Source organism: Cupressus sempervirens, chromosome 8 (assembly GCF_028749045.1).
Source record: "Cupressus sempervirens isolate cs-2001-9-10 chromosome 8, ASM2874904v1, whole genome shotgun sequence".
Lineage (NCBI taxonomy): Eukaryota > Viridiplantae > Streptophyta > Pinopsida > Cupressales > Cupressaceae > Cupressus > Cupressus sempervirens.
In genome coordinates this window covers 28,225,434-28,247,259 of record NC_143125.1, presented here as the reverse complement: position 1 = coordinate 28,247,259, position 21,826 = coordinate 28,225,434, and the positions used below count along the sequence as shown (strand labels likewise).

Sequence of the window (21,826 nt, the reverse complement as noted above, 5' to 3'; positions counted from 1 at the left end):
GAACAACTCCAAGTTAGCCCAACCACTCTACTACTTCAACTCAAACCTCCAATAAACTCTCCAAAAGTCACAAGATCCTTACAAGGATCATTCTACATCAAAGATCCAACACTTACCATTCTTGTCCATTATTTACTATATTTACCTTGAAGCTAGAAATCAAAGAGTTCTATCAGTCTTCAAATCCACCTTTTATTTGGTCACTTTGTTGTTTTTGTTTATTTCTAAAGGGTTTTAGACCTGTTAATACAAAAACACCCATAACTCTCTTCAACAATCACCAAATTAAGTCAGACTAACTACATTAGAAAGGTAACTCAAAACACTATCCAAACATGTCATTTGATCCACTTTGTCAATCCGTACAAGGCCATACAACTTAAGATTATAGAAAAATTTAGACAGAAATTAATGGTTCTTTATTCATAAAACTTCATATCCATACAATCTCCATTCACTGACTTGGGAATTGTTGAAATATGTCTATATAGACTCTTACCAATGATCAAAACCAACTTTTGAATAGGTATGACCATTGGTAAAGAAGTTGTATTTACCAAACTGTAGTGAAAGATTAATCCAAACTTGATATTGTATATCTTCTTGCCTGATCTTCATTTTGATAGCTCCTTTTCCATGGAACCTTTTCAATTAATATTTTACATCTCTTTGTTAACCTATAACCTATTTTAAGTTTTTAATGAAGCAGACCACTCATTCCTACTACAATGGTAGAGACTTTTCTAAAGGGGCCTCTATATCTCTTGTCTTATTTACATCTCTCCTTATTTCATTCTAGAGATTTTACATTTCATATTTGAGGTATTTATAGATCAATTTCTTGTGGATTTTTATCTAGCATACATTTCTTGAAATTACATTCTTGTTTTCTTGAAAACATGATAAAAAATATTTGTATAATTTCTTTCATCTTCTTGTGATGGATATAACTTAAATATATTCCTTCATTTCATATATTATATTTCATAATAGATTAAAAAGGATTTGATAAATTTTTATGAAATTTTACGTACATCTTTTCAAGTTTGATATTTCTCTTTTACCTCGCTTCCAATCCACCAATAATTTTTCAAAACACATGTAGCCCTTTTGAAGATTAAGGCTCCTAGTCAATCAATTATTTGCATCTATTATTTGTGCACCAGGAATCAAAGGTATGTAACTTTATCACTCATAACTATAATTCACAAACACTACAAATAAGTAGTCTAGTTACTCAAATACTCAACCAATGATATTGTAATTTTTAAAATCAACTTACATATTTCTGTAAGTCTTATGAAATGTTGTTTTTCTTATAAAATCATCTTACATATCTTGCTTTACTTGACATAGTTCTTGAAATGAAACAAATGTATAGAATGAGATAATAAATTAGAAAGTTAAATAGAAAGAAACTATTTCAAGAACATGACCTTAACATTTCATTATGTTAGAAAATCATTGTAGGAGAAAACTTCCACAAGTAAATTTGGTAAGTATACTTTGAACTCTACGATGGCTTGTTAAGGGAAAGAAGACTTAAAAGTCTACCAGTAAAAAGTTACAATAAAGTAAAATATGAATGCTTCCCCAAGGACCCAAGCTCAATCTTTTAATGTGAACTGATTTGATTTCCACGTTCCAAAAATTTCATAGCAGTTATTAGGGGACATTTTTTTACATATTGTTATGGCATAGCTATAGTAACTTAGATGAGTAGTGTACTTTAAGCCCAGGAAAAGACTCGTTTCAAAGGTTTTTTGCAATTTTTGACAGCTAATTAGTTATTGCATTAGATTTCTCTCAGGAAACAATTTACATACCCCATTGTAGTTGGTAATATAATATACATGTTATTATGTCTCATGGAAGCATCCACCTGCCATTATCATAATCATAATTGAATAACCTTTTTAGTATAACTAGAACATCATGGACCTCATTTTCTATAATGAAAATGTTAATAAAGCCATAATGTGCTTTCATATTTCATATTACTCTATTCTCTTTGAACTCGTAGATCACATTAGTGCTCTTCATGTTCATTTTGAACAATATAGGAGGTGAAATTAGTTCAATATCAAAGATACATAGTGATCTTGCTCAAGTGACTTTTCTTTCACTAACACACACATGTGCGCACGCACACACATACAGTACTTTTGAGGAAGCAAGTTGGGGATAATAGAAACCACAATCCATAAGCATGAATGATAGGTGGAGATTAAAATAATAATAAAATCTCAGCACATCTTTGCATGTGTGTTAAATATGTCTATAGGTGTTTTAAGTTGAAGACTCTGGTAGACATCAAAATTCTAACTCATATAGGTGAGGGATGCCCACAACAAGCAAGAAAAATGAAATAGGTAAAAGACTCCTAATCAAAATAGCCAGGAAATCTTGTGTCATATCTCCATCTTTGAGTTCCTTCCACCAATATCTTTATGAATTTCCTCAACATATACAACCTTTACTTGTGCATATAAGAGTTGATCACAAAAGGTATATGCATAGGTGATGAGCACACAGTATTTTCCAAAGTATTGTTGGGAGATGGCCCAACCAAAAATGCATTGCTAATATCCAAATCTTAAAAAATCATTACTAGTACATTTGGGGTTGGGCCAAGCTCCTATTGGTGCTTTAGTGAAGATGTGTGTTCATCACCTGTGTATAAACCATCTATAAGAAACACTTATATGCATAGGTGAAGACTATATATATTGAGGAAATTTAGAAAGTTGTTAGAGGCAGGAACTTAATGATGGAGATCTAAAGGGGAGTTCATATTTCTTTTGAATAGAAGTCTTCTAGTGTTTGAGTTGTTTTCAATTTCTTTCTTATTGAGGGTATCCCTCGCCTATAGCGGTCATGATTACGACATCTACATTGTCTTGTAACCTACAAAAACTATGGACCTCTAACATGATTACAAATTTGTATTAGAGATTATGTTTTCTCATCTTCACCTATTGTCCATGCATATGGATTGTGTTTTTATTGCCCCCGACTTGCTTCCTCAAAAGTATCATGCACAGGTTGTCAAACTTTTGACGCCACATGAATAATTTCCAATAGGAAAACTGACAAGGATTCCATAGTCATGATGATAGCATCATTGGTTATCCAATGACATGTAGATGAAGAAATTGTCCTTTTTCATGTTATTTTTCTGATAGTCGGTGTGTTGAGATTGTGACAAAATAAAGTTTTCCAATGACTTCTCAATTTTGGAAGGCCAACATTGATGACCATCATCACATGTTTTAATGCAAGTTTAGTGATGAACCTTTTTTTCAAATGGTAGATGATATTTTGTTATTTGATTTGACAAAATGATGCTAAATGTAGTAGTGAGCACCTTAGGACCCTTATTATGTATAAGCTTCCATAAGAAACCATTAGGTATCATAAGTGTCCTAATGGGTCCTAGGATCACTTAGGACCTACTATGACCCCTTATAATACATTTGGACCACTTATACCACAATAGTGTTGTACAATAGATAATATGTTATACGGAGTCCTAAGGGGTTGTAATGCCCACCCATAGTTTGCTTTTTCATTATATTTACCAAATTCTTTTATGCCTGTTTCATGCACGTGTTAGTTTCAAGGATATTAGATTTATAATTATGACATTATTTCATAACTTGGATTACATTTATATCAATAAAGAATTACTTAGTTGATTATATTGCACATGTTAGTTGATGATTATGATTACTAGCACATTAATGATGCTTTAATGGTTCTTCGTTAGTAAATGTGGTTGCTTTCATGATGATATCAAATGATGAGTATTTTATATTCACAATGATGAGTTTCCATGTTTGAATATGTGATGATTTGTACTCGAGACTTATTATAGTACTTACCACATACTTGCATGTTTATGGTGTGTGTGTTTGTTTTACTTTTCTATTTGACATTTCTGATGTGGTCAAGGGAGGGAGTCATAGTTACATACTAGTTGGGATCCACATGATGTACCACTCTATGACATTACTTGTTTAGCTTAGACATATGTGTATAAATACATGCTCATCTTTTATGTATATTGTAGGTATTAGGTATCGACTTCCCTGAATTACCAAGATGAGTGTGCCCTATCACAATAACTCAATGGTAAGAATGGGGAGATAATGTTCAGGTCCAATCCTAGCCATAGCCTAATTACTTGTCCTGAGAAGGAGGACATGTACTTGAATTTCCACCCTTTTTAAACCCATTATTTTATATTTGCATGTGTAGTTTAATTTTTGTTGGAATTACAATAGGAAAGGTAAACTTCTAGTAGGGGGGGAGGGTGAATCAGTAGTTTAAACTTTGACCCATAAAAACATTCACTACACATCCATCTCATACATTCACTAAGTAAATTGAAATATCATGTATAGCATATACATCTAAATCATGTAAACAAGTAAAAATTCACACATGTATGACACTAAATATGATTACTCAAAAACTCGCCAATGAGAACGTAAAACTAGGGTGGGCATGACACCAAAAAATCTTCACTACTACCGTAATAAAGTGTATCCAATGAAGGTTACAATGTTTGATCATGAGACATGATCTACCCTATGAAAAGTTTGCCCTGTTAAAGGCTTACAAAGACTATTAGGTCTCACCCTGTTAAAGGATTCAACACCCTGTTAGAAGTGTGCCTTGTTAAAGGACTTTAACTCACAACTAAGTAAGCAACCTGTTAAAGAATTTCAATATAGCCTATTAGGACTACTCTATTAAGAGATTTAATTGATTCACCTACTAGAATGACTAAGCATTGATCCTGCAGTTAGCACTTGGTTGCTTGATGACAACTCACCTCTAAACTAATGTATTCTTAATCCTTCCTTGATCAAATGTCTCTCTGTTGTATGATATCCCTTTCCTCTGTTCTCCTTTAACTGATTCTGCAATGCAATTTCACTTCACAATACATTAGTCACCATGAATGCTCTGTTTATGCATGCAAAATTCTCTCTTCACTCCTTCCATGCACATTAGAAAGTTTAGGGTTTGTCCTCCTTGAGAAGACATAGGTGACTTAGGGTTAGGTATGAATCAACGACTATGATTCATCCATTTTGCCTCTTAAACCTTCCTTTTACTTGATTGGTTGCATGCAATTCATAGGGATTCCAACTTAAGATTCATCCTTATCTCCAAAATATCGTAATTAAATCTTTAAGTCAGCTAAAAAATGGTTTACATAGTAGTTTTTGCCATTACAAACAATAATGACAAAATTGTCTTACTCGGCATTTAAAGTCTTTGATGCTTGACATATATTGTCTTCTATATCATCACTCGACATCTAAATGACTTGGCATGCACTGCTTACTCGGCTCCTGAATCACTCGGCATCTACTATCTGCTCAGCACTCGAGTGACTCGACACTCATTATGGACTCGACATGCTCTATCTTATACATGTGCATGGCATGTGCTACTTGTTCAGCATGAACTAAGTAAATGACTTAAGTGTATAAACACACACTTGTCAAAACCAATCTGAGATCAACAATCTCCCCCTTTGACATGAGTGTCAAAAACACTTGGTCATGCATTGATATCCTTATTCTTATGAGCATAACATATCTCTTATTTGGATTATGTACAAAACTTCAAAATTTCAAAAATTTGCAACAACTTATACCTCAAAATTTTATAACTCCCCTTGAATTGATTGATCTGTTCTGTACTCAAAATTATGTACTCCTATTGAGTAAATGTGTCTTAGTTGATACACTTTGACTTGCTTGTTGTTCTTTGCTTGCTCCCCCTTAGCTTAACTCTGCTCTCATTCACCCTTTTCTTATTCTCCCCCTTTTGTTTCTCTATCTCCCCTTTTTTCCTTTATCTCCCCCTTTTTGATACTAATGTCAATGGGCCATGTAGTGACAGTGTTTTTTTCCAAGAAAAATTTATGGACTTCTAATATAATTTTGAGAGTTGCATCCCCATTTTCACATGCTACATCCAAAGACTTAATTTGGATGGCCAACTCGGCAGCAAGGTGGACTAGGCCATCTAATGTAGAAAGATTTGGGTCTTTCTTCATAAGAGTTTGTGCATAGGCTAATTCCTTGTGCAAAATCTCCATGTGTGGGGTCAATGTTGTTTGTATGCTGAATAGTTTGGCTCTTATGTTGGCTTCTTCTGCTAATAATGCTCCTGACTCTGTGTTTTCAATAAAGCTCTTAAATGTTTTTCACTTTGAGCTGGATTTATAGGCAATTTTGCACTTGATGAATTAACTTGACTTTCCAAACTCAAAATGTGACTCCTTATTTCTTGTGCAAAGAGTGTAGGGTTGCACAGTTTGGTGTATAGTGAGAAAATGTTCTCAAGTACCTTCTTCACACTTTCTACCTTTATTGCCAATGCAACTCGTATGAGTGCTATGTCACCTAATATTTTCTCATTCACTTTTCTTTAAAATTTCTTTTTAGATCATTCTAATAATTTAGCATTGGTATCAAGATCTGCATCACTTACATTTTCCACTATATTTGTTAATTATTCAATCAGTGGGTCAGTTTCATTTGGAGTTGGCAAACTAAATGAATCCAAGAAGATGTTTTTAATATCTAGAAATGCTTGCTTTTTCCTATGCTCCCTTTTGAGTAGTTGTTGATGCTTCTTTCTAGCCAGGGCTTCTTGTAGTATGCAGATAAGGGTGAGGTGATAGGCAACTGAGAAAGTGGGCCAAAAAGAACTGCATTTCAAGGAACCATGATCAAGATGCACAAAATAGTACCTAAGTGTGTGCTAAGGTAATCAATCTCAGATACATCACGAGGCTAATGTCATGGAAGGAACACTCACTAGACAAAGGAAGATGGAAAACAAAGGCAAACATCAACCCCCCCATGGCACTTTATTAGAGCAGTGCATGTACAATAAGGCACAAGACATAATGAATCCCAAGAATACAATAATTTATATGAGTGTTCTTAGATGACACTACTCAAATCATAAGGCAAAACAAGGCAAATAACTAAAACAAAAATATAGATGCAATATGGCACTTTATCTCAATGCGTTTGCAAGAATGCATATAAATGATATCAACAATTATCAGAATGGGAAAAGAGCTGATACAACATATAGTACAACCCAAAAGAAGAGATCTCATGCCATGAAAATGATCCCTAGACCTAAAAAACCCAAGATATCCACCATAGTGCAATAAAGCAAAAAACACGATAGAAAGAGCATGGAGTAGAATCTAGAAGAAACTACAATATTTCTAGAAAGAGGATGGAACCAGCTCTCCAAAAATATAATGTTTTCAAAAAATAGAGATGGGATGCTCAAGATATGCCCTCTAGAGTGGAAAACTGAATATCCAGCTTTGACTGCCCAAATAGGCAACCAAACTGCATCAAAACCAAAAAACTCTTGCACCACTATCTTTGTCTCAGAACTAGCTTTTTGGTGCTTCTTTCAGATTGAACAAAGACCTTTGTATGCTCAAGTTACGACCAAAAACAATAGTAGATCAAAAAAGACCTAAAGGGCATGTAGAAGTGCTGACATTAACATTTCAATGCTTTAAATTTGATGGCCTAGAGGCTGTTGCAGCAAAAAAAAGATTGCCATGTGACATACAAAAATAGGTGACGTGGCACTTGACACGTGGCAGGTGCCAATGTGGTACTAGTGCCACATTACCTATAGACACTCTTTTTTTCATTCCTACTTTGGTTGTAGCCTCTCGTGTTCTATTGATCAACTCTAATGCCATGAAGGATTTAAGCAAATATGCAAATCAAATGCATGACACTCTCAAATACCTGCATGTAGAAAACTTGTCACGGAGAAGAAAAAGACAAAAAGAGGTAAGGGTTTTCTCTGAAAATATGGAAATTATATTCTTAGTTGAAAAAAAGATAATAAATTACAAAGAGATCAATCCTTATAAAAGGAGATCGAAACTCGAAAAGGGTAACCTAAAAGGTAAGAGCTATTTAATAATTACTAATTAATTATTAAATAGAGAAAGAAAAAAATGCATAAAGAAAAATCTTAAGAAGGGAGAAAAGGTATTTCAATTATTAAAATTAAATTAACCTTTTTCTCTAACACCCCCCCTTAAGATGAGCAATAATGCAACTACAAACAATGCAAAAAGAACAAGGAAACTACAATGCAATGCTAAAAGCAAACTTGGGTCCTGGCAACAAGGCCTAATGAGGTACCTAATCAGAACAAAATCTTTATGAAATGGAGAAATAGAGAAAACCCAGTGGGAAAAACTCTACTCCAAAAAGAGATAGCTAAAAACCTAGTGAAGGACTATAGAAGCCTCCAACTAGAGGAATTGTTCTAGAAGATAGGAACAAGAGGAATCATGAAGAAAACCACTAAAGCATGTAGAAGCTGCAAAATCTGTCAAAAATAAACTATTGATCTGTAGAACTTCCTCTGAAATAGAACTTGACTAGGTAGAGAAGATTGTAATCTGCATCGAATAAAGAGGCAAACAAAGGCAAACAACTAAACTCGAAGAAACAAATGACATGAAACACCAAAGCTTGAAGAGTTGATCAATCGAACCAAGGAAGCATAAAAAACAATAGAACCCCCTTAATGCAGAAAAGGGTGAGGTGACATGCAACTAAAAAAGTGGGCCAAAAGAACTGCATGTCAAGGAACCACGATCAAGATGCATGAAAGAGTACATAAGTGTGTAATGAGGTGATCAATCTTAGACATGTCATGAGGCTAATGTCACGGAAGGGACACTCACTAGACAAAGGAAGATGGCAAACAAAGACAAACATCAACCCCTCAATGACACTTTATCAGAGTAGTGCATATACAATAAGGCACAAGACATAATGAATCCCAAGAATACAATAATCTGTATGAGTGTTCTTAGATGACACTACTCGAATCAAAAGGCAAAACAATGTAAACAACTGAAACAAAAATACAGATGCAATATGGCACTTTATCTCAATGCATTTGCAAGAATGCATACAAATGATATCAACAATGATCAAAAAGGGAAAAGAGTCGATACAATAAATAGTACAACCCAAAAGAAGAGATCCCATGCCATGAAAATGATCCTTGGACCTGAAACACCCAAGATATCCACCATAGTGCAATAAAGCAAAAAATATGATAGAAAGAGCATGGAGCAAAATCTAGAAGAAATTACAACATTTTTGAAAAGAGGATGGAACCAACTCTCCAAAATTATAATGTTTTCAAAAAATAGAGATGGGATGCTCAAGATATGCCCTTCGGAGTGAAAAACTAAACATCCATATTTGACTACCCAAAAAGGCAACCGAACTGCATCAAAAACAAACAATTCTTGTACCACTGTGTTCATCTCATAACCATCTTTCTGGTGCTTCTTTTGGATTTAAAAAAAGACCTTTGTATGCTCAATTTATAGCCAAAAAAAATAGTAGGTAAAAAAAGGACCTGAAGGGCATGCAAGAGTGCTAATGTATTGCTAACATTAACATTTTACTGTCTTAAAAATGATAGCCAGATGACCATCACAATAAAAAAAGACTACCACGTGGCATCCACGTGGCCCCAAAAATAGGTGATGTGGAAGGTGCCGGTGATGCCATGTGGGGAGGAGGGCCAGAGGTGACCGGGCCATGGTGGTGGTGGCTGAAGAGCGAAGGAGGGCGGTAAAGGTGAAGCACCATGGTGACACTGTTGGTGGAGTTGAGGTTGGTAGTGGTGGTGGTTGGGAACAGTAATGTTGACGACTACTGGGAAAATGCGTTGGCGGCCGAAAAAGGTGCTTGAAAAACTCACGCTTAGAAAGTTAAGCCCGCGCCCGAAAAATAATAGCCGCTTGCTAGAAAATGGCCCTGCAGGCTAGAAAGCACTCATGTACACACTTATGTACTCTTTCATGCATCTTGATCATGGTTCCTTGACATGCACTTCTTTTGGCCCACTTTTTCAGTTTCTTGTCACCTTGCCCTTGGCTGCATTAAGGGGGGTTCTTTTGTTGTTTCTCATGCTTCCTTGGCTCGATTGATCATCTCTTCAAGCTTTGGTTCATGCCATCTGTATCTTCGAGTGCAGTTGTTTGCCTTTGTTTGCCTCCTGATTCGATGTAGATTATAGTCTTCTCTACCTTGTGAGGTTCTATTTCAAAGGAAGTTCTATAGATCAACAATTTCTTTTTGATAGAGTTTGTAGCTTCTACATGCTTTAGAGGTTTTCTTCATGATTCCTCTTGTTCCTATCTTCTGGAACAATTTCTCTAGTTGGAGACTTCTACAATCCTTCACTAGGTTTTTAACTATCTCTTTTTGGAGTAGAGTTTTTCCCACTGGGTTTTCTCTATTTCTTCATTTCATAGAGATTTTGTTGTGATTGGGTACCTCATCAGGCCTTGTTGTCAAAACCCAAGTTTGCTTTCAACATTGCATTGTAGTTTCCTTACTCTTTTTTGCATTGTTTGTAGCTACATTGTTGCTCATCTTAAGGGGGAGTGTTAGAGAAAAACATTAATTTAATTTCATTAATTGAATTACCTTTTCTCCCTTCTTAAGATTTCGCTTTATGCTTTTTTTGCTTTCTCTATTTAATAATTAATTAGCAATTATTAAATAGCCTTTACCTCTTAGGTTACCCCTTGTAACTTATTAGGTTATCCTTTTCAGGTTTTGATCTCCTTTTATAAGGATTGATCTCTTTGTAATTCATTATCTTTTCTTCATTTGAGAATATAATTTCCATGTTTTCAGAGAAAACCCTTACCTCTTCTTGTTTTTTTTCTTCTTAGTGACAGGTTTTCTACATGCAGGTATTCAAGGGCTTCATGGATTTGATTTGCATATTTGCTCAAATCCTTCATGGTATCAGAGATATCAAATATGCAAATCAAATCCACGAAGCCCTCAAATACCTGCATGTAGAAAATCTGTCACAGAGAAGAAAAAGACAAGAAGAGGCAAGGGTTTGCTCTGAAAACATGGAAATTATATTCTCAGATGAAGAAAAGATATTGAATTACAAAGAGATCAATCCTTATAAAAGGAGATTGAAACTCGAAAAGGGTAACCTGATAAGTTACAAAGGGTAACCTAAAGGTAAAAGCTATTTAATAATTACTAATTAATTATTAAATAGAGAAAGCAAAAAGCACATAAAGTGAAATCTTAAGAAGGGAGAAAAGGTAATTTAATTAATGAAATTAAATTAACCTAACCTTTTATGTAACACCCCCCTTAAGATGAGCAACGATGCAGTTACAAACAATGTATAAAGAGCAAGGAAACTACAATACAATGTTGAAAATAAACTTGGGTCCCAACAACAAGGCCTGATGAGGTACACAATCACAACAAAATCTCTATGAAATAGAGAAATAAAGAAAACCCAGTGGGAAAAACTCTACTCTAAAAGAGATAGTTGAAATCCTAGTGAAGGACTGCAAAAGCCTCTAACTAGCGGAATTGTTCCAGAAGATAGGAACAAGAGGAATCATAAAGAAAACCATTGAAGCATGTAGAAGTTGCAAACTCTATCAAAAAGAAATTGTTGATCTATAGAACTTCTTCTGAAATAGAACCCGACCAAGTAGAGAAGATTGTAATTTGCATCAAATCAGTAGGTAAACAAAGGCAAACAATTAAACTCGAAGATACAAATGGCATGAAACACCAAAGCCTAAAGAGTTGATCAATTGAACCAAGGAAGCATGAGAAACAACAGAAGAACCCCCCCTAATGAAAACAAGGTTGAAGTGACAGGCAACTGAAAAAGTGGGCCAAAAGAACTGCACGTCAAGGAACCACGATCAAGATGCACGAAAGAGTACGTAAGTGTGTACAAAGGTGATCAATCTTAAACATGTCACGAGGCTAATTTCTCCAAAGGGACACTCATTGGACAAAGGAAGATGGCCAAAAAAGGCAAACATTAACCCCCCCATGACACTTTATCAGAGTAGTGCATGTACAATAAGGCACAAGACATAACGAATCCCGAGAATACAATAATCTTTATTAACCCCCCCTAATGTGTCAAATTTAAATTAACCTTTTTCTCTAAATAATTGCCTCGTAACACTTCATAATCTTGCATTTTTCTGAATCTTTTTAAAAAAACTGCCTAGTAACATATGCAGGAGGTTGTATGGCCTTCTGGGCAACTCCTAGATCAACGTTGTCCAAAATGGACAAACTTTATATGGAAATAAGGGTTTTGACGTCTTCTGGATCCATCTGTGAAGTCCATTTGGCCTCAAATTGCTTTGAAAATTAGTGAATCCCCTAATTTCTTAAGAAATACCCAAAAAAACTCTAGATTTGATTTGTCAAACCCTCATTCTCTTTTTTCTTCAAATACTAAACAATCTACAACAGATTTGGCTCTGATACCATGAAGGATTTGAGCAAATATGCAAATCAAATCCACAAAGCCCTCGAATACTTGCATGTAGAAAACTTGTCACAAAGAAGAAAAAGACAAGAATAGGCAAGGGTTTGCTTTGAAAACATGGAAATTATATTCTAAGATGAAGAAAAGATAATAAATTACAAAGAGATCAATCCTTATAAAAGGAGATTGAATCTTGAAAAGGGTAACCTAATAAGTTACAAAGGGTAATCTAAAAGGTAAAATCTATTTAATAATTACTAATTAATTATTGAATAGAGAATGCAAAAAGAGCATAAAGCGAAATCTTAAGAAGCGAAAAAAGGTAATTTAATTAATGAAATGAAATTAACCTTTTTCTCTAACAATAATTTCCTTTATCAACATATTTACATCTCAAATTCAAGGTTTATTCGTCAATTTGGGTCTTGACCAAGGTAAGCCCTATAAAAATAAAAATAAAGTTTTATCGTGTGCAAGAGTAGGATGGTCAAATTATGACCACATATCAGGATATTATTCACTGAGACATTTCCAAAGAAGTTGAGTTGACTTTGTTACTATAGCCTAGGAACATGGTAACTTTGTTGTAAAGCATCCAAGACATGTTGCACCAGGTTGATGTCTTCGTGAGGCCTTGAGAAAGGCAACTTTTTTGGGGTTTTCTTCTATGATCGTGAATTGTTAGGTGAAAGTTTTGTCACTAATTTAGATCCACAATTTTAGGAGAACATTTCATAGTCATCTACACATTCCAAAGTGAGTACCTTATCATTCATTTCATTTTTTAGTCTAGACCTATTTTCACATCTTAATTGGGCTGATTGCATTGCATATATTCAATACCTAGAACTATCCTACTCTTCAAATTTAACCAAATAGTCCAATTTTACATTTAGAACTGCTTAATTTTAATCAAACTTTACATTGGATGAAAGAAGACTTGCTTATGTAGTTACTTGACATAGTTTGGGTCTAGCATTGACATCTCTTTATCTCCTTCAGTTTTGCTAATCTAACTTGGGTTATATTCAGAGTTACTTTATAAGCTTCTCCTTCTCTTATATTGGATATTAGTGTGAAGTGGAGGCCCTATATTTACATATGATATTGAGAACTTCTATTTCATCACTAAACAATATATTACAATTAATCTAGATGAAGAGGATACTCTTGATGATGATGATGATGATGATACTAACATTAATATGCATGTCAGTGATTCCAATGATATTTATCATACTATTGATATTAATAATTATTTGCCATCTATACTTTCACAGTAGATATCTATCACTCCTAAGAATAAACATAATGATCTATCTTCATAGCATGGTCCTTGTTTGCAACTGGTTATTGTTCCTTCTACCATGCTTAATGTTTCTACTCTTGTGAGATGCCTTCATTCCCTAAACTCTATGAAATGAGGCAATACACTTGATTAGATCCTCTTGTATTGTATATTTTATGTGTTTTCTTATTGTATCGTGCTTCCCTCATGATATGCTACATCATATATGTTTTATTTAGATTTCTTTAAATGACCTTTGTTGCTTTGTTGGCCCAAGGTGATAAAGGAATCACAATATTGTACTTATTATTCTTTTTGTACCTCATTTCTTCTCTATTTTTTCACATGTTGTATTGTACACGTGCTATTGTTCACAAATGTTCCTTTTTGTTATCCACTTGAGATGATGCAAAATATTAACACCTATTCTTTTTGGTCTTCGTGATGCGGATCCATAAGAATCTTCTTTACAACTCTTGCATGTATTTCTTCCATTGTGCTTTAGTTTGACTTCTCTTTGAAAATGGTGATTTCTTTTTGACATAATATTATGTATATTATCATTTGATCATATTGGCCCTCGAGTTGGCAGATCCCTCTCACACTCTTTTTTGTCCTATTCTCATTTTCCTTGATTTGTCCTTTCTTGGGGACGTTTTATTGTAGAATTTTTTTTGGGTGGATTCATATACACTTCATTAAATCAATTGCTCCAATTAAGGCATTTCCAATAGCTTTAACACGGAGGCATAAAATCCACTAAAATTTTGCATATACACACATAAATTATCAATGCTACTTTACATTTGAATCACTTATGGACATAAAATCATTAAGGATTGATCCCTCTCTTTTCTTTCAATTCCTTGTGGACATGTAATCCTAAGGACATATCACTCTTGTCAGATCCCTCGTTGACATATAATGTTTAAGGATATATACTAGATGGAGTGGCTAGCATGACAAACAAACCCTACTAGACATTTGATGCCATCTTTGTAGTGCCTTTTTCTTTGTGTGATTCACAATAAAAAATACAATCTCACGAGACTAAGTAATCAAACCTCTATCTCACACATCTGAATCTAGGATTTGATGAGGACTTAAGTCGCTTGGGGGCTTGATATTTCTTTGTTTATGTATTTGATCTACTTTAGCATAATCATGTATTTACCTCATACTCCCACTAATGTGGGGGTAGAAGTACAATCTTAAAGAGTTAGTAGCCATTAATTTGGAATTTCTAGAACATATAGGATCCATCTAGTGCTCTTCTTGATTTTGGATACATTTGCGCTTGATTTCTCACTCATTTTTTCTATTTTCCTCTAAAACTTTAAAAACTTCTTGAACCCCACAAATTTACCTCAAAATTAACACTTTCAGGTATAGGTTTCATCTAGTTTGACATATCAGCATAGGTCACACCTAGTTCAACCTATACTCAATGATTTGAGTTTGGTAATTTTTATGGCTTGATAGAAAGTATTTTCTTTTTCCCTCATGCTAGAGTTGGTCTTCACAAATATTACATTGTAAGTTCCTTATTGGTGGAAGGTGTTGGTAAAATGTTTAGAGCTCCCCTTGGGATTCATGACAAGGGATTACTTGCCTCTTGTGTACTGTAAGTTGAGTGGTTATCGAACACTAACATATCAATCTTTTAGTGCAACAACAACCCCACTCTAACAAGTAGTATTAAAGCTTGGTCACAGGTTCAAATCCTCAAAACCTAGGATGATGCTAAGGGGGAGATTATTGGCAAAATGTTCAATGCTCCCCTTGAGATTCATGGCAAAGGATTAACTTCCTTCTATGTACTATAAGTTAAGTGGTTGTATTAGGCACTGATGGATTAGTCTTTTGACACATTGACAACCCCACTTTAACAACCCATTGAAGTCTATTATGATCCTACAAGGCATGTTTTTTTGTATGCTAGTTAAAATTGTGGACCTCTATTTTTTTATTACTTAGCAACTATATTTGATCATAATTTAAATTGAAAAGCTGCATTACTTACTATTACACTCCATAGTAATGTTATTATTAAGGGAGTTTGATAGACAATATTATTGCATTTATGGAGAGTGAGTTGTAAAGCACTTTTTAATAACCACAATGATCATAAGGAATTTGCACCTCTTAAACTTTACCCTAACATATTTTATTGCCTTACTTCTCTTTTTTCTCTACTCAATCACGTTCTAAGAAGAGCTTAAAAATCAATCTTCAGTTTTGCGTCAATCAAGTAGATCAACAACTCATAATTTTTTTTTTTGTATAGATCAAAAAAATTAAACTTCTCTTACAAAAAATTACTATTGATTTTATTTGGTCTATTTATTTATTCTTTATCCTTCTATCACATTTTTAATACCATTTTTATTATTAGTCCCGCCTATCTATAGGCAGAGACTATTGTTTTCACAACGCTTTTACCATTAATTTCTTTCGAAAACAGTGCAACTTAAAATTATTTTTCATAGTTTCTATAATGTTCACGGTGCCTTTATTTTTATTTTGAATTATTGAATGAATATTTCTCTTTTCTTACTGGCTCTTGCTATTTTTCCTGGGGGTTTTATTATTTTGCACATTCAAAAATTCTATATTTTTTCCCTCTATATGCTTATTAGCCTTTTGCTGCACATAATATGAGAGACCTGTCACTGATATTAGGAAGCGTGTCCGTTTGAACTGTATTTCAATTCAGCTTATTCGACGTAATTTTGCTAGCCTAGCTTATTGCTGGACAAATTTATGGGGATTGTTAGTCATTGGGAAGATGAGGTTTGAATTTTTTGGTTATTATTGTGCGGAAGTTTGATTGTTTAGTTGGTCCTCCCAAACATTCATTCAGCTTTTTATAATCCAAAGCTAATTTAATGGTATTATTTTTTGTTTTTGGGTGGACTTAAGATAATTTAGTGTTTTTCTCTATGATTTTGTTGGTGGGGGTTGTTTCTTTTCGTAGACTCATCTATTTCAATTTTATATGTCTAATTTTGAAATATTATCTAATTTTTAAATTTAAAAGATTTGAATATGTAGTGGAATAGGATGAGAAATATGAAATATAAGATTTCAACATGTATCAATCATATTATATTTTAAATTTCAATAAATAGTTACTTACATTAAAATATAATGATAAATGTCAAATTTAAACATAGTAGCTTTTGCTTTTTTTTCCTTCAAAGATTTGAATATATGGATTAATCCGATGAGATAATATGTAATTTATGAGTTCATTATGAATTTATTATATTGCTTTTTAACTTATTAAAATTATTTATAATAAAATAGAATGACAAATGTGGAATCTATTTTGAGCGGTCATTTTTTCAAGTCAAATTTGAAAGGTACAAATTAACTAGTTTTTAACTAGATACATGTGTTTTAATGTTAGTCGTTCAAAGGTACTTTTTGGAATTGATTCACTCATGTCTTATTAAACTTATCTTTTTGTCACATAAATTTTTAGTTTGCTACATCTCATAAGTTATACTATATTACAATTTAATAAATTTGATATAATCTTCAACAATTATATATATAACTATTAAATTTGAAACTATTTCACCTTAAAATCTTTGCCTTCTATCCTTTTCCATAAGGCGGGACTAAAGCTCATTAGATCTCTTGTTATTAATGTCAATTGCTTGAAATGTGCATTACCACAAATATATGTACTCCCACCACACTCTTTTTACAATCTTATTCTCATTTTAATTCTTTATAACATTCCTCCACTAAATTGATTAACAAAAATCAACAAACAAAATTACATATTCTTTTTACAACCACGATTATGGAATATAAAAATAAATCCCAATTATTATTATTCGACAAAAATTCAACCTTAAACAAATCTTCAAACATTTACATTTCTTCAGTATAAATTACCTGACGCGGCCTAACTTCTTTCGGTAATGTCGCATCGTTATTGCCTTCTTCGAGGTAAGAAAGATTTAGCACATGTAGACATGGTGTAGCGGGTCGCCTCGGCACCAATGGCAGTACCATAGTAGAACAAACCAGAAAAGAATTTATAGAGGTTTTCCTCAAAATTTTTTACACATTTGTCTGAATGCCTTAAATTTAGAGGTTTTAAAAAAAGGATTTGGCAAGACTGTAATACCGCCGGCGCCAATGCTTCGTCACAAATGTAAACCAAACCAAAGCCACGGAGAAAGGTTTTTAATTTTTTTTTTCCCATACATGAATTCAGAAGTTATTATCGCGGTTGAAGGCCATGCAGCTATATCAGAAATCAACGAAATTAAAATCTACGACATTTTATGCAATCATTGAAAATGAAGGTACTGGCCTTTTTTTTGGGCCATTTTTTAAAACTAGAATGGGACACCCAGCATGCCCATTGCTCTTGCCCTCCAAAAATCTAGTTCCTTTCAAAAACAATGTTAGTAAGGGCTTACTCGAACGCGTAGAGATGTATTAGGGTTTACTTGTGTGGATTTGATTTTTGGTCAAATTTGAGTACTTTCACGTAAATGTGGCGAATTCGATGACCTTAATTTCGTGTTTATCGTTTCTTTCAAGGTTATGTTTCAGTTCATACAGGGGATCTTATGTATTCAATTCCATGAAGTTTGTTTCAAAGAATGAGTATTTACAAATTGGAAATTGATATTGCAAGTCCTTTGGGCACAGCAAACTGCAATGGAGCCAGGTACGGAAACTTTATTAAACATTTTAATTTTGCCCTCTTTAGCTTATACGCAACGAGTTTATCTGTTTATTTTTTTGTTAGTAAGATTGTAAATTTCAGTGGAATTGTACAAACCCTAGAAAAACAAGCACTGGCAAATTGTATACGTTTACTACACAATTGCTTTTCCCCCTTTTCTCGTTAGCTGAAAACTGATATTATGTGGCCTCGTCTAACGAGGAAGGCAGCGGCATAGAAGTGGATTTATTTGTGTTTTTCATAGTTTTGAAGAACACGAACCAAACAGGTCTATACCTTAGAATTGGATGTGTGAGATTTTATTTAATATTACACATTAAAATGTCTCTTCGCTTGCTTATGAGATAAGTCAGTTGCATCGTTCAAGTGACTTCTATGTTAGACATCTATATGTTTTCAGCAGCTTATAAGATTTGAACCAAGGAGGATTCATCTTCGAAGCGGGTGCTATACATTACTGAATTCTACAAATTGATGCGTTTTTTATGCCGTTGAAGGAGATTTATTTTGTAGGCTGTATCTTGAAATTGGATGCATTATGCTACTAAATTTGTACGCAGTAAATTGCCCATTCGGATATATATATATATATACACACACACATACACATACACACACATATATATATGTACACACACACATATATATCTATGTACACATATATATATGTACACACACACACACACATATATATATGTGTGTGTGTGTACATATCTATATATATATGTGTGTATATATATATATATATATATATATATATATGTAGTTTTGATCGGCTTAGATTAATTATTATAATAATTTGTTAGAATTAATTATTATTATTTTTTAAGATTGAGTAGATTCGAACCCAAGACCTCCCAGATGAGAGGCTCATGACTTACCATTGTGTTATAGGCAATTGCCTAAATTGCCCATTTGGATTCAATTATGGTAATTCACTGTTTTTTTTCCAGGTTCAGTTACTAACTCAGTCTTGGGTTTGATTGTATAAAATATATATAAAATTTAGAATATTAAAAAATAGCCATAAGTTGCACCAAGTATACAAAATCATACAGTACTGAACACAACCGATAATTGATATTGAATCTTAAATGTTAGAGATAAATCAAAATAGGGTCTATATGTTCAACTAATAGCATAGTCAGCAGTCAAACATGCAAGTGCACATGGAAACTTTATAGATACAGTCTTACAGATCATTGTATTGTTGAGGTTTGGGAAAAGTGAGAACACAATGTCTGTTCACAAATCAAACTTGCAGTCTCAAGCATGGAGTAGCAATGGAGTTTTGGGGGAGTGGGGAATGAAAGGTGAGAAGTGTTGTTTGCTTTTATTTTTCACGGTGATAGCATAGCTGGGTAGTTGCTCTTGGGGTTAATTTAAGCATTAAATATATTGCTAATAAAATGTGTTTTTGTCTGGGCACGGGTAAATGGGTATGTGGCCTTGACTGCGGGGCACACATCCTGGACATACCTGGACAAGTGCCACAGTTTTAGGCGAGCAGCCCCAGGAATATTTTTGCATTCCTAGATGTGTATTGTCTACAGATTCACTTGTTTTTTGTTGCTTTGATGACATGGATTGAGGAGGCTGCACCTTAGAAGTGGATTCAATATATTATTTAGTTTTACATATAAATGTTTTTATGCAGGTTTGAAGAACATGAACTGAGCAGGTTACACCTTAGAGTTGGATGCAATAATGTACTCAATTTTAACCCACCCACATGTTTTTTTATGGCTTTAAAAAAACTTTAATTAAGTGGGCTGTATCTTAGAATTGTATGTGATATTTTGACATTACACACGAAGATACAATTTTTGTTTTACAGATCTCAAGGATACACATTAGGTTTTTACTCTATTTGATTGGATGATATGCTATATCTTAGAATTGTTGCAACGAATACATGTTGTTTCCTGAGATTTGACAATTTTATTTTGATGCATAGTGCACAACTGAATTGGATGTAATATGGTAGTTGATATGGCATATAAACATTTTTATTGGGGACTTTGAATGATGTGAGTGATTCAATTTAACACGTAATTTGAATTTAAGTCTTTTGAACTATAGTTGCAGAAATATTAATAAAATTGTGATAAATTCCTGCTCAGCCTTGAAATGTTCCCGCATAGAAATTTGTGTGTTTTAATCAGTCTCACTGATCCTTTGATCAAGAAACTGTGTTTTTTGGGTTATATATGGTCATTTTTGTGTTTTATAGTTACTTAACAGAAGATATGGCAAATTTTAAGATTTTTTACTACACACCATTCTTATAAATTCCTAATTAATTGAATTTGTTTAACATTTTCTTTAACTCTCTCTGCTTTATCAAGTTATTCACTAAAAGGGTTTTTGCTAATATGATTTAAACTGTAGCAGCATTAATCGTTTGGGCAATAAATTGGCAAACCAAAAGTAAAAAAAGGGAAAAAAAGGTAAAAATTGAAGAAAAAAGGTCAAAAACTAATTTAAGAAAAAATAAAAATTTAAGGGCATTTTCTTAGCATAGATATATTGAGAGCAAACAAAATAGAGTACAGCCTATTAATTGTCGAAAATAAATTTTTGGTGTTTATTAAATATTCATATAGCTGATTACATTGCACAAAACATTTTACAATAGCATAAATAATAACTAGATGGCAATGTCATTTACTATATAATTTGACTTTGTACAAAGTCAAAGTATAAACTAAGTACGAAACTCCAAAATGTCAAATGTAGCCTGACATGCTAGAGGGCAGGAGGCCTGTCGTGATTCCTTTAACAATATGAATTGGAAAGTTGGCCTATTCTATGATTTTAAACTCACCAGGCTCAAGAACAACGTCGTCATCATCATGGCTAAATCAGATGTTTGAAGTCCTAACCACAAGAATGAAGTCCTAAATCGGAAACAATTGCATATTTTGAAGTTCTTACCACAAGAATGAATATGTTGTTATGGGCCTAAGTTGGACTACTGGACCAGACCATCGATAAAGCAGAAAATCAAGGCATAATTTGAGACCTTTCACAGAATAAAAGCTCCTATTTCTAAGCTATATACTAGCTAGACTCATGACATTTCAATAGGTATCCCATTTCACAATATCTAGTTTACCAAAATAATAAATATGACAGTCAAATTCATCGTTATTTATTAATTTATCCATGCTAGTTTCTATTTAATTTATTTATTAATTCATAAAGTATTCAATCAATTGCATTATTTATAAAAACATATTTTTTATATAACACGTTTGTATTAGTATGAAGCAGTCTATCTAAAATTATACATTAACACGTTTTTGGGAATATTGGGATGTGAAGCTTGGTATTTTTTATGGAAGTCTATTATCCCAATTTCATAAGTTGTATATTTTTTGTTAATGTCACATGGCTGTAATATTTACTTTGAGCACTTAAGCAAATTC

At 33.4% G+C, this 21,826-nt stretch overlaps 1 protein-coding gene across 6 annotated transcripts in view; it reads left to right on the top strand.

The window, feature by feature from the left end:
- Positions 1-17,595: 17,595 nt before the first annotated feature.
- Positions 17,596-21,826, top strand: part of LOC149541407 (uncharacterized) — a 109,754-nt gene continuing 105,523 nt past the window's right edge. For 2 of the 6 annotated variants that reach the window (XM_089796679.1, XM_089796675.1), the window contains exons 1-2: positions 17,598-18,006; positions 18,248-18,377. In XM_089796679.1, the coding sequence (XP_089652805.1) occupies positions 18,368-18,377 (10 nt within the window). In that variant the 5' untranslated portion in view covers positions 17,598-18,006; positions 18,248-18,367. Of the gene's footprint in view, positions 18,108-18,247; positions 18,378-20,046; positions 20,105-21,826 lie in introns of those variants that run through there. The other 4 variants (XM_089796678.1, XM_089796677.1, XM_089796676.1 and 1 more) reach the window with 4 other exon arrangements.